The following is a 13,321-nucleotide window of genomic DNA, read 5'->3' as shown; positions in this document are numbered from 1 at the left end:
TCACTGGACATGAAAATATATAACTTACTAAAAGATGATCTCTCTTAATAGAAACAGCTACCAAAATTCCAGTGGGTTTGGCAGTTTAGGCTTGCTTTGTGAAAGCTAATTACTGTTTCTGTGGTAGAGGGACAGTGATTCTGGTGGAGCATCAGGCTCAGGATACTTGTAGAGCATTGGGTATGTCCCTTCCCTGTTCAATTCCCTGATCCTTACTTTGATGCTGTCTACCAGCACAGGGACATTGCATTAGAAATTAGAGACTGCTTAAGTTCCCAAGATGTTGAGAGGGATTGGCTCATTTCTACCTGTAAGACCTACTTTTTATTAACATGTACTGTTTTTAATGAGAGTGTCACAGGTGACCTTGTGTGGGTGCCTGCTCTTCAGCCACAAAAATGTGGGAAAAAGTCATTGATGCTGGACAGCAGCAAAGGTTTGATGCTGTATTTTGCCAGTATGAATCTTGCTGTGTAAGATCTGGGGTATGTATGAACTCCAAAGGAAGAAAGAACACTGCTCAAAACCAACAGATTATGAAATTAGAAGTAGGAAGCCTTTCAAACCTTCATTGTACACCACCGCTAATGAAAAATTCAGAGGTAGATATGGCTTGATGGCACCAGTGGAGCTTCCTTCTCCCAGGTAGTAACTGAGCCAAAACACTTAATTCTGTGTGTAAAGCTGCTGCCGACTGAAGTAGAATTTGTTTAGATAAAGAAAATTGGAATTTAGTGCTTTGTAAGAAATCTGCTAGCTAAACAGGACTTCCTGAAAGTACTGTGTGTTACCAAAAGAAAAAAACACTGGTGACCAGCAAAAGGAGAGTTGTTTTTCACAGTAGTCTGCCACTCTGGTTTCTGTTTCCAGGCTTCCAGAGCTCAGCTGAGGGGCTCGCGATGGCAGCTCTTTGCTCTCATGAATTCTAACCTCAGTGAGTGTTTAATCATGCCTCAAACAGCTTAGCTTTTTGGAGGAAAAACGGTGTTTCTGTTCTGGTATTGCTGTCCAGCTTAATGTAATGAGTGATGGGAACACCGTGCCCAGGATGCATCCATCTGCTTCCCTCCAGACCATTTTCTTTCTGGCCTTTTCTGCAGTCTAAAGTTATCAACCCAGAACACTCCCTGATGATAGGAACTTAGTGCTCCCTTCTGTACGTGCAGGCATCCCTACCTCAGCTGGAAGCATGCTTCAGCTTCTGTTTTTGAGCTGACGTAAAATGAGAAAGAAGGCATTAAGGGGTGAGTTTAAGGGTCTCATCCAATTTAAAAGGCTTGTATTAGCATGACAAGTTAAAAATGTCCAAGCAGATCCAGAGTCAGTGTCTTCTTACAGACCTGGCACAGGTTGCAGCCTGCCAAGTCCTGACTGCCTATATTGTGTGTATTTGATATTACCTTACACTACATCATTTTTTTTCCATGGGGACAGGGAGGCAGTGTGGTTCTGAGACCATGCCCTTGCACTGGAAACAGCTGAGAAAAGCTTGGGGATCTTTTCTTCAGACAAATTCTTTATGAGAAGCTGAGAGGGTGGTTGAGTACCTGAAGCCACTAGTGCCTGTTCCATCTGCTGATTAAACATATTTGTGCTGGTGGAGCCGGGCGGGAGCAGCTGCTCTCCTGGCTAATCCCTGCAGCCGCAGAACGCGGGTGCTTGTGCTGGTGCTCGGTTTGTCTGGACCCCTCCAAGGGCAAGCTGGAGTGTACCCAGCGCTGTTAATTAGCTGCTGCAGTTACACTGTGCTAAGCTCAGCCTCAACACCTACCTGCAGTTAATTAATAGATGGGGTTGCTGAGGTTTTATTAGTACAGTGTGTTTGCCACGAGATGAAACAATGGGAGAAAGGGGATGACTTGTGTAAATTGTCAGGGGTAGGCGATTACCTGAACACAGTGAACAGTCCCATTTGGAGATCGCTCTCCTTCCCAGGTGAGCCAGGGGAGAGTCACACCAGCGAGCAAAAGAGTTATTATCAGGCTGCTGAGCCAGCCTGTCCCCCTGAATTTCTTACAGCTTTTAAGAAGAAAAATTTCTGAGCAGATATGTGCACATGATTCATTTGGCAAAAGCACTCAGCCAGCTTCCCAGAGGGGAACTAAAATAATTTCCACGTACAAGTAAAGTAAATAGTTTGTGTCTTGTTCATCCTACCAAGTATTATTGACTAGTGCTGAGTAAGAGATCCATGCAGAGCCTTGATGAAAGGTTGGCAACTCACCCCACTTGGTCTGGATTATTACAGCATGGTTTTGTAATATTAAATTGCAAGGCTTTTAGTAATCTTCACAGGCTGTTCAACCTCAGCCACTAAGCCTAAACTAAAATGTTTAAAAACTGCAGTTCACGCTCTTAAATACTCTGTAAGAACCGGAGACAATTTCAATAAATGTTAAGCTCTTCCTGTTAATGTGCAAAACAGAAATTACCTCCTCAGATCGGGCTGAAATGTTCCACTGTGGTGGTATTTGAGACTAGTTATATTTGGCTCATCTTTGTTCCAGATCCAGTTTTACAACTACCAGATGACACCCTAATGAAACATCAAAGAAACCATGAACGGTTGCATGGAATTGCTCTCTGAACGATGTATCCAGTGAGGTACAGAGCTCCCACACTGGACACGAAGGAATTCTGACCATAGGGCAAATACAGCTTTCATCTTTTAGACATCACAGCAGCAGTGCAGCACAAACTTTTGCTTTCATTAAAAAAAATAAAGTAAAAAGCTGTTTATCAGGGCTTTTTTTTCAAGATCGTTCCCTAAACTATCTTGAGCCCTTCTGTTCTTTACTTAATAGTACATTTGGGAAAATAGATGAACAAGAAACAGTCTTTCTGAATAAAATCTAAAATTACTTCTAAGAGATTTTTTTTGAAATGAGAATGAAAGCACTTTGGAAGCTTCTGAGTGTTTTAAGTACTAGCAATAAATTTTTGGATTTGCAAGAGAAGCTAGTTGAATGGAATGAATACATTTTCGTCCCTGGCTGGGTTGAAACATGAAGTCCCCATTAGTGCAGTGTTTTTCGTGATCAATCATGACAAAATTAATCCAATCTGGATGCTGAATCTAGATCTATAAATATATTTATTATAATATAACAAGAACTTAACAGTAAACATAAACTATATACAATACCATTACAGATAACCCTGTTTTTAATATTATTCACAGAAATAGCCAGTTTTGTTCCAGTGTGAGAAATGAAGAAGTAAGCTAAATTGGAAATGTCGAATGTGTTTCAGTCTTGTTGACAGGTAGCACCTCCTTTGGAGGTAGACACACACCAACACTAAAATTAGTCCTGCCCCAGGCAGTTAGAAACTTGTGCTCCAATCTTTAGGTTCACACTTGCACCCTGTTTGACATAAATACTTTAAATGACATACTGGTATATAATTTTGTTGTGCTTATTATTTTTCTTTTCTTTAAAGAATAAATAAAACAACTGCATAACAAAGGCTGGAACCTCACTGTCAAAATGAGAGGCTTGAGTCATCCTATAGCTTGACTCAGCTGACTCGAGCACATTTTCTTTAAATACTGCAAGATACAAATGTCTTTATTTTTTTTTTAAATTTTATTTTATAAATGATTATTAATAAAATAAGATGATTAGCTAACCATCTGCATTGATTTCCCCAAAGCTGTAGGCAGACCTCCCTCCATATAAAAAGGCTACTGTATTTGGTATGAAATTCAACTAGATATTGAATGCAAGATCTCACCCACACCCTGTACAGGACACTCCTTCTTGTATTACTGGTATGGCATTTGGGATTTGAGTCTGCAAAGGCAAGTATGGCAACTTTTTTCCCTCTACTTGGAAGGAAACCAGACAATTCTTAGCTTGGGGTTACTTCCTACGGGTGAATTTTAAGATTCTTTCCCCTGCCCCCTCTTATGTTACCCGGTCCATCTCCCATTTGTTTTCCTTTTATGTATAAATTTATAAAGAATTTCCACATCACAATGCTCTCTGGATAGACAATATTTTAATATATATAAAAATATAACCCCTGTGCTGTGCATATACTTACAACTCTACATAGTAATAATTTGAAGTCTCTTACACTGGGCTTAAGTCTATGCATTTTTCTACCATGGGCTTTCAACTCATGTTTTTAAAATCTGTAAATAAGAAGTATAAGGCTTCCACACCTAGGGAAGGAACTTGAAAAAGAAAGTAAAATAAAAAACCCCCAAACTTCTCAGACTTTACATAAAAGATAGTGGCGTGTATCCCAACGTAAGGGATTTTGGTTGAGAGCCAAAACCGAGTGTGTAGCCACAGGAGGCATCTTCTGTGTTGGATGAACACATGGCCAACCCACACTAGGCTGTGCGTTTGACTGTGGTTCTGGCCAGAAGTGAAGAGTGGGTTATCAGGAGAATGCCTCTGGAATCCAAACCATTTCCATTTTGCACTGCAGGAATTGAGCACTGCCAAGCGCAACAGCAGAAACCTGGAGGAAAAGGTTTAGAAGCCCCCCACCCCCACCGTGGGCACAGCCACATGTGCCCACACGAGAATCACCAGGAGCAGAAATTCATCCAGCCTAACAGACCTTTTGTTTTCATCATCTTACATGGAATTTATTACCAATGGCTATTCTTCTCCCCAGTCCTCACCTCACCCCGCTTTTAGGCTCTTCTCTAGAGAACTGAAATATTTGTTTGATCTGATGGAAGACTGACATCAACGTAAGCCATCTGTCACACAAGATTTCTCTCAGTCATTGGTATTGAAAAGCATGTAGTAGAAACAAATGTAGGAATCAAAGTGGTAAGGACACTTTGACCTTTCAAATAGATTGATGCCTAAAGTGTAATAGTAAATCTAATCTGCATGGTTATTTCAAGAATCAAGCTTGAGCTCCAAAGTAAAATGCAGATTATTTTTTTCCTCTCTTCCCCAGCTTAAAAAATATGAGAAATTCTATTGCACCTGGGTTGACCAAAAGCCGATGTCCAGAACAAGTGCCACTATAACATCTAGTGACACCCTTGCATTATTAAGTTACAATATCTTACATAGCACGGAGCTCTCTGCTCCTTGTTCACCAAAAGGTGAGGATGATTTTTCTACATTCAATGTAGACACTATTCAAGACTTTAGAGCAATATGTTCACTGGCTGGCTTTGCTGCTTTTGTTCCTTAAGTAATAGTATTCCTCTTGCCTGCTTTCAGCAGGTACAAACAGTTCTCCATCCAACTCCTGGGGAACATCAGCCGCTCTGAATGTACTTCTTGATTGCTACGCAGCCGTGTCGGAAAACAGGACAGGGCATATTTGGTAGAAGTGTCCATGTGTTTGTTTTGGGGTCGTAGGCTTCCATGTTTCCCAGGGCAGGTCCTTCGCTGCTGACGATCCCACCAGTAGCATAGATTTTTCCATCTAGAACCACAGCACTGTGTTTTTCAAAAGAAAAAAAAAAGTTACTTTGAATTAGTTGTCTTACTGAGCAATTTTCTTTTTAGGCTTAAAATAAACCCATCTTTTATTACAGTGGGGAAACAATGATTACACCTTTGGTTCTTATCTGTATAAACCTGTGTGGGCATTTCTCTTCTCTCTCCCTTTCTCTCTCCAAAAGTAATCCTTTCTGCGTTCCTGCCAGATAGGTAACCGTTGTCTCTAATGTAAACAACAGATAAAAGTCCAAGTAAGATGTTTCTCCAGCCCACACATGGGATCTGCAGCAAAAGCAGCAGGGTGGTGTGTCCTTGTAATACTTTGCACATGCAAAACCAATCCAAGCAATTTGGGGGTCCCACCACCTCAGCTTGAACAAGCTCTTATTTCAAGTTACTCCTTTCATTGTTAAGGAGTGTGACAAAATGGGGGATAGAAATTTTCAAAATATGTTCTGTTGCTTCAGCCCCTTCCGTGGTTGTGCCCTGGCATGGGGGCCTGGAAATCCCGCTGACTTTGTCCTTGTGCACCCCAGAGCTGTCCATGGGAAAGTGGATCTGGGACGCACAGATCTGATGGTCAGGGCTGTGCAGCTGAGGGAATGACAGGGCAGCTCTTTGTTGGCATCTAAAGAAGACAAAAACCCTTACTGCCTTCCTAAAGTGAAAGTGTTTGACTTCAGATACCTCGTTTAAATCAAGAATAACTAGGCTGGGCTAAACTGATGGTCCACAGGCTCCTGGTAAGAGGGAAGGTGCACAGGTGTGGAAGGTATTTGAAAGAAAAATTGCCCCTTGGTTTCATCCCTTCGTCTTCCTTCCACTTCATGCCTTGGCCTCTTGAGCAATGGTGCACACAGCAGGACACTGATTTGGGTTGGGGAAGATGGGGCTGGGCTTCCATGTGGAAATGGCAGAGCACGGCAGAGGCATCCGGGTGGGAACCCAAAATTAGGAGTGTCTGTTTTTCATCTGCCAGGAGGCCAAAATTTGCCTTCCAAGTTGATTTAAAGATTAATCTGGATGGGGCTGGCAATGGCTTTTCTGGTGGCTGGGTCCTTTTGGAGAGCAGCTGATGAATGATTGTGTTGGGAAGAAAAATGGAGACTTGGAGAGTATGTACCTGCCAAAGGATAGCAGGGAGAACAAGAGGGATGGGAAGACGAGAAATTAATTGCGACCAAGAAGGTGGCCTAGCTCTAACAAGGTGGGTAAGTGAACTGATCCTCTAGGCTTGGTAAAAACAAAGTAATTCTGCCTGGCTAATTTTGAAGTAGTGAGCAGAGGAAAGATAAAAAGTGATAAAGGCAAAAGCCAGAGAGCGCTGGAAGACACAGGATGAACTGAGACTAAAATGGCACTGACAATGCCACGTGCTTCTGAAGAACACAAGACTCTGATGTCCTTGTGGAGAAGCAGAGCCTGAGGTTAAAAATAAACTCACAATGACAACAGTGAGGACTCAAATAAGCCCAGTCCCTGGGTACCGCCAGGAAATAGGAAATAATGAGAATCTTGTCAAAATAACTGTTAATCTGAAAGGAGGAGGAAGGAGAGAGAGACTTGAAACACTTGATTAGAGCCTATCCACAAATCAGCAGGGCTGGATGATGCATAGCCCAGGGTCCTGAGGGAGTTTGCTAATGAACTTACTGAACCATGGGTAATTATTTTTCAAACATCAGGGAGAAATGGGGAAGAATAAGGACTTGAGTAAAGCAAGTGACATCCTGAAAGACGGCTCTGAAAGAGAAGGAGCCCACCTGGGCCAGAGCTGGTGGCGGAGAGGCACTGCCCAGCAGGAACTCCTGCCAAGGCTCAGTCCCTGTGCCCAGAAGGAGGCAGAGGTAGCAGGTAGCCACCACAGAGCAGCTGAGCAGCCAAGGAAACCTTCCCAGAATGATCTGGGTCTGAGCTCCTCCCCAGCCCATGCTCCAGATTGGGGGTTACAGTGAGTGAGCAAGTGCTGCCCTTGTTCTCTGGAACCTGGGCTACAGCCCTGGAAAGAATTCCTGCCCAGTGCCTGAGACAAGCAGCTCAATCCTGTACCTTCCCATCATGGTGCTAATACAGTGAGGAAGAAATAGATGCTGAATTCCATCCTCTGGAAGACTGTATGAATTTTAAATGGAGATTAGGGCAACTTCTGCTCCCTCCGTATGCAACTCCCGTAGATAAGACTGGCATAACGCTTAGCTTGTGAGTCATGCCTGAGGTTAAGTAAAGCAGTGAGCTGCTCCTGCCATGAAGAAATAGGCAGTTCTGAGCACACAGTGAGTCCTCATATGTACAAGGAACTTTGGAGACATTCAGGCATCTCTGGGCTAAAGTGGCAGGTAGGTGCTTAAGGTAATTAGGAATTTAATCCTAAATTGCTGCTACTTTGTAGTATTAGGACAATCATTGCTAATTTATGGGACCTTAGGGAACAGAAAACTCAAGTGGGTTCTAAAACATTGAGAAAAGTGAGTGGAAAGGAGTATGCTCATTGCTCTTTCTTCTTTACTGTGACAATATTTCGTTTTTCCCCTCCCTTCCATCCCATCAGCTGTAAAAACATCGTTACCAAGGCTGACATACAAAGAAAGAAATAATTACAATAATTAGGATGTGAGTTTATTGCTTGGTGCCATTAATCCTGAGAGATAAAATGATTACAGGCTGTCAGAGCCTGGGAAGTAAGGAAGGAAGGAAGGAAGCAAGCTCTGTGCCAGAGAGCCTTGCTGCAGGGACACAAACCTTAGGAGCTTCGGGGCAGTGACTTCCCTGGCTGTGGAGCAGCCAGACCTCCACCTCTCCAGCAGAATGCCTGGGGAGAAGGTAATGGGCATCCAAATTCAGATCACTTAAGCCACTTCTTCCAAAAAAATGAGTTTCAGCAAATTATTACCATGCAGGCTAATGAATGACCCAGCTTTCTACTCTGCAGGTAATTACTGCTGTTCACTAGAGAGGCTTCTCCTGCCCTAGGACTGATTCTCCTGGGGTGCCTGGGCATCCATCATTTCCTAAGCAATGCCCAGTGTCAGAGGATCATGCTGCAACTGTCCCCTGACACTGCCATGGGTCAGCTGATCCATCTGCTGACCTCCATGAAGCTCTGGATCACACTCCCAGGAAAATCCCAATGAGGCTGAGGTGTGCCAAGGGCTGGTGGGGACCTGACTGTCCATGACTGGCATGCTTGTGTAATCTAAACACCCTTTACATCTCTTCCCTGCCTGTCCACCTTTTAGTCTTTGCCCAGGCTGAGCAAATGGCAGAGAAGGTCCCTCTCTGACAGCTGCCTATTATAGGACTTGATGGACAAACTGAATCACTGAACCAAAACCAACAAAGAACAGCCCAGGCAGGAAGGGACCTTGAAAGATCATCTGGTCCAACCTTTCGTGGGAAAGGGACACCAAATGAGATTATCTTGCATCTTGTCCAATCACATCCTGAAAACCTTTGGTGATGGGGACTCCACCACATCCCCGGGGAGGTTGTTCCAGTGAGTAACTGATCTCACTGTAAAAAATTCTTACGTCATGATGAAGCCTCTTGTGCAGCTTGTACCTGTTGCCCCATTGTCTTCTCCCTATGGCTCCTTGTCAAGAGAGAGCTTCTGTCTCCTTGTAGCGGCTCTTTTAGTGCTGGAACACTCTGTGAGGGTTCCCTGAGCTGTCTCTCCTCCAGGGAGAAAAGACCCAACTCTTTCTGTCTTCCCTCATCAGGCAGGCTCTCTAGCCCTTTGATCATCTTCACAACCCTCCTCTGGACCCTTTCCAGTCTACCTATGTCTATTTTGAACTGGGGGAACCAGAAGCTGCCTGACAAGAGCTGAGTAGAGTGAGAAGATGGAAGTCTCCTGGTGGGTAGTAAGATTTGGAAGCAGAGGATGTCACTGTCTTCTTTTTTTTCTGTATGTTTGAGAAGTGAATGCCTGGGTGCTCTTGCTCCAGCACTTTTCTCTCCCAATGACATGCTGGATATATCAAGCAGTGGGACTACAAGAAATGTTAATTTTATTACTACTTTAAAATTTCCTGCTCAGTCCTAAAGATCACATCAGCCTCATCAGGAAATGTTACCAAATAATTTTTTAAAATTCTGTCTTGTAATTCTCAGGGTTGCAAAAGATTTGAAATGGCTGAATTAGTGTATTGTTTTGACTGCCTGAAGCTTAGTATCTTCTGAGGCCTCAAACAATGCTCTTCTCCCTCCTCATTCCTGGTTATGCATGGAGAAACACACATTTACTTGGAGCAGTTCCATGAACATTATTGAGCATTATCAGTAGGTCAACACAGGACCTGCTTAAAAAAAGGGGAAAAAAAAAATCCCTGTATTTATTAGTGGATGAATTTCCTTCCTGCCCTAAGATTTCAGGAGGGCTTTACTGGAGATGGAACTGAATGATGTTGGTGGGATTCTTGGGGCTGTCCTGTGCAGGGATAGGAGCTGGACTTGATGATCCTCGTGGATTCCTTCCAACTCAGGATATTCTGTAATTCCAGGATGATCATCAACTGGATGGAGCTGGTGTTAGGACCAGGAAATCCTCCAGCCCCTGTGGGGTGTGGCTCTGGGCAGTGTCAGGCAGAGCTGCAAGCGCCCCTTAAACCAGGGTCCTTTCTGAGACACCTGCACAGTGTTTTGTGGTGCTGGAGCAACAGGCAGTGCTGGCACTGTGTCCGTGGGTGGTGGCAGTCACGGAGCCAGTCAGGAGCTCTGTCCCCTGTTTGGTGGCAGTGCTGACAGCCCCTGGCTCTGGCAGCCAGGTTGTGATGTCGCAGAAGGCTCAAGCTTGGGTGGCCGTGTCGTGCTGCCAGAAGTGTCATCTTTACAATGAGATGGATAAATGAGGGTCCAGATTAGTCATGGTCAATTAGGAGGATATCATGCCCCTTCCTGGAGCGGGATTATTAGTGTGGGTGTTTTGGCCAAGCTCCAGTTATACTCTCCCCTACTCCGAGAGCACTTTCCCTTGCTAATGATCCAAAACCATCACGTGGCATTGTTACTTGTTGCTGAAAACCAGCAGTGTTTTACTCCAAAGTCCACAGCACATCAGTAATGGCCTGAGTGTTTTGTCTGTATCAGTTATGCTTTAATGCCCACCACAATTCTTCATGTCATCAGCTCCTACAGAAATTACTGCCAGCAGTCTGGTGCAGCAGTTCTCACTGCTGTCTGTGGAGCACAGCCCCACACCTATGTCTCCTTTCAGATAGGCTGCAAGGTTTTGGTTTTCCCTTCCGGACTACAAACACCTCCAGCTGCAAATGCTGCCAGCTGAACATACTAACTCCTGCCTGTCAGTTCAGGAAGCCCATGGCCATTGAGGAAACCTGCTCCATGATAGCTGCACCTGGGAATATCCATCCAAACAAGATGTGCTCCAATCCCTTCCAGTGCCTGGAGTTACCATGAGCTTTGCAAGGCAAAAAGGAGCCAGCCTGCGGAGGCTGTAGCTGGTGCTGTAGGTCTGCAATGCCTAGCAGGTCAGTACAGGAGGCACCATGCTTTGCTGTTCAAAAACAAGGCCTTACTTGAAAAGAAAAGGTGGGCTGGGGTGGGGGTGTGTGTGTATGTGTAAAATAATCCCCAAACTGACCCTGATTTTGCGCTGTTCAACCCGAGTCAAAATTTTATTAAAGATTTCCATTCAGCAGAACCATCTAATAAATCTTACTGGTTAGCAGTCAGAGGAGGAGGCAGAAAATGCTTTTCTGGTGTCTGTTGGGAATTGCTGGTACTAAATTAGCTTCTCTGGAATTATTGCTGGCACCATCATGCTGCTGCTGTTGCCCCGTGGAGGCTCTCTGTAGCACAAGCCTGTTTGCACGCTGCCTGCATCCTAAGCAAGCAGAATATGGAATTTTTAATCATGCACAGGAATGCATTTGGTATTCTTTTCACTTGTGGAAAAATAAACCCTTGAAGGGCACTGCAGGAAGGGAGAACTCCCGCCTGCAAAGGGAGGCCTTGCCACGCTGAAGGGGAGGGATATCTGCAAGTCTGTTTGGAGGGAGGTGTCTGGCAGAGGGAGGTGTCATAATCTCATCCTGACTTCTCATTCCTGTTGGCTGCTGTCCCCCATCTCAAGACCCTGCAAATAAACAGGGGCTGCCAAACTGAGACAGGGTGTGTGGCAAAGCTCACACTTTGCCTGATGTTTGACAAATGTCAAATATTTCCCTCACCTGTTGTGTGAAAGGTGTTCAACCTCTCAGTGAATTTTAAAATGGTTCAGGCCTATTATAGCTCTTTCCTCTTTTAGCACCATCTTTCAAAGGGTTAATTCTACATTAGCATGAATTTCTTCTTGACTTCCATCAGGCTGGGCTTAATCTGAAAATGATCCTCAATTTGTTTTTCTGTTGATTGTGAGCTGGAGACCCAAACCATTTATTTTTCATTTTTCATTAAAAGTAATTTAACTTGATATTAAAACCATTTGAACGGACCTTTAGATTTTCACAGGCAGGGAATGTCACATGCATTTCTTTTCCCTCTGCTCGAGGCTATCATGCTCCCTCATCACTAACATGTAGAAACAAAGCAGATAAAAATAAAAGTGATGTGGTCAAGATTTTTCCCAGCAAATTCAGTATTGAGTTATTCCTGGTGAGAGGAGATCAATAGCGTGCAGTTAATTTTTAAGTTGTTTATGTTGCTGCTTTTAAACCATGTTTTTTGTGATCCATGCTAATGAGTGGAATGAGGAATTTATAGATTCAGAGGCTATGGTCAGAAGGGACCTCTATGCTTAGTTAATCTGAGCTTGTGTATACACAGGCCATGGACATTTCCCCAGGCAGCATCTCTCCTGGAAACGTATCTAATCTCCTCTTAAAAACAGCGAGTGTTGGTGAGTTCACCCCCTCCCTTGCTGCTTCTCTGTTTAATTATCCTTACTGTTGGAAAAGTGCTTCACTTCAAGGCCAAGATGTGTAACCTGACTTTCAGCCCTTGTAACCTGCTATGCCTTTGTCTGCAAGACTGAAAGCGTCTCCATTTGCTCCCAGTGATCAAGTCACCTCTCAGCCTTTCTTTGATAAACTCCTTGAGTTTCATGTCAAGGTTTGATTTGCAATCTGGGGTCATTTTGGCAGCATTCCCTTTGAACTTCTGCTGATATTTTCACATGTTGATGCAGGACCAGGTCCACACTTGTCTCCCAGCACCATATGCGGCAGCACTCGCTTTCCCCAGCTCCAGCTTGTTTTCATTTTGGTGTTGGGGCTCGTTTTATATCTCCAGTATGGCACTGACCTTTTATCTAGAGCACTGTGATGCGAGCTCGTGTTGTGCTGCTCTGAGTGATCTCCTTTATGTCCTCCTCTGAGAGCCTGACTTTCTAAGGGAGCAGGGCTGCTATGAGTGTGCTTCCTCCAAGTCTTACTTTGTGTTTAAATCACCACTGCTGCCTTGAGACAGTTCAACTGATATATTCAGGGAACTGATAAAACAGCTCCTTCTGTAATATTTTGTACCCAGTAAGTGTTAAGCCCCCTGCAGCCTTTATCAGGAGAGATTTTCTATTACCTGGATTGTTGATAGATGTATTAAACAGCATTGAAGAAGAAGAAATGCTTGCTACCAGTGGCCTTGCTCAATGATATCTTCTCATTAACAACTACATTTTGAGATCTGTCAGTGACGCAGATTTAATCTCTCTACCATGTGCCTTGTTAATTCCATATAATGCCAGCCAAATACCTTGGAGAAACTACAGTATATTACAGCATCACAGTTGTCTTTAGCAGCCAGGCGTGTTGTATTACAAAGCAAAACAAAGAACCAGGCGTCCCAACACCTTTGGTAGACTTGGCAGTGTCAGGTTTATGGCAGGATTTGAGGACCTTAGAGGTCTTTTCAAACCTAAATGATGCTATGACAACAGGGTGGTT

General features: G+C 43.9%; 1 protein-coding gene across 2 annotated transcripts in view; it reads right to left on the bottom strand.

Moving 5' to 3' along the window:
- Positions 1–3,113: 3,113 nt before the first annotated feature.
- KLHL29 (kelch like family member 29) overlaps positions 3,114–13,321 on the bottom strand; it is a 390,541-nt gene continuing 380,333 nt past the window's right edge. For both annotated transcript variants that reach the window (XM_066180004.1, XM_066180005.1), the window contains one exon: positions 3,114–5,420. In XM_066180004.1, the coding sequence (XP_066036101.1) occupies positions 5,237–5,420 (184 nt within the window). In that variant the 3' untranslated portion in view covers positions 3,114–5,236. The remainder of the gene's footprint in view (positions 5,421–13,321) is intronic.

Source organism: Chamaea fasciata, unplaced genomic scaffold (genome assembly GCF_029207755.1).
Source record: "Chamaea fasciata isolate MVZ Bird 193981 ecotype frontalis unplaced genomic scaffold, bChaFas1.0.hap1 SCAF_3, whole genome shotgun sequence".
In the NCBI taxonomy this organism is placed as follows: domain Eukaryota; kingdom Metazoa; phylum Chordata; class Aves; order Passeriformes; family Sylviidae; genus Chamaea; species Chamaea fasciata.
Note: the sequence above shows the minus strand (reverse complement) of the source record. Positions and strands in the feature narration are given on the sequence as shown.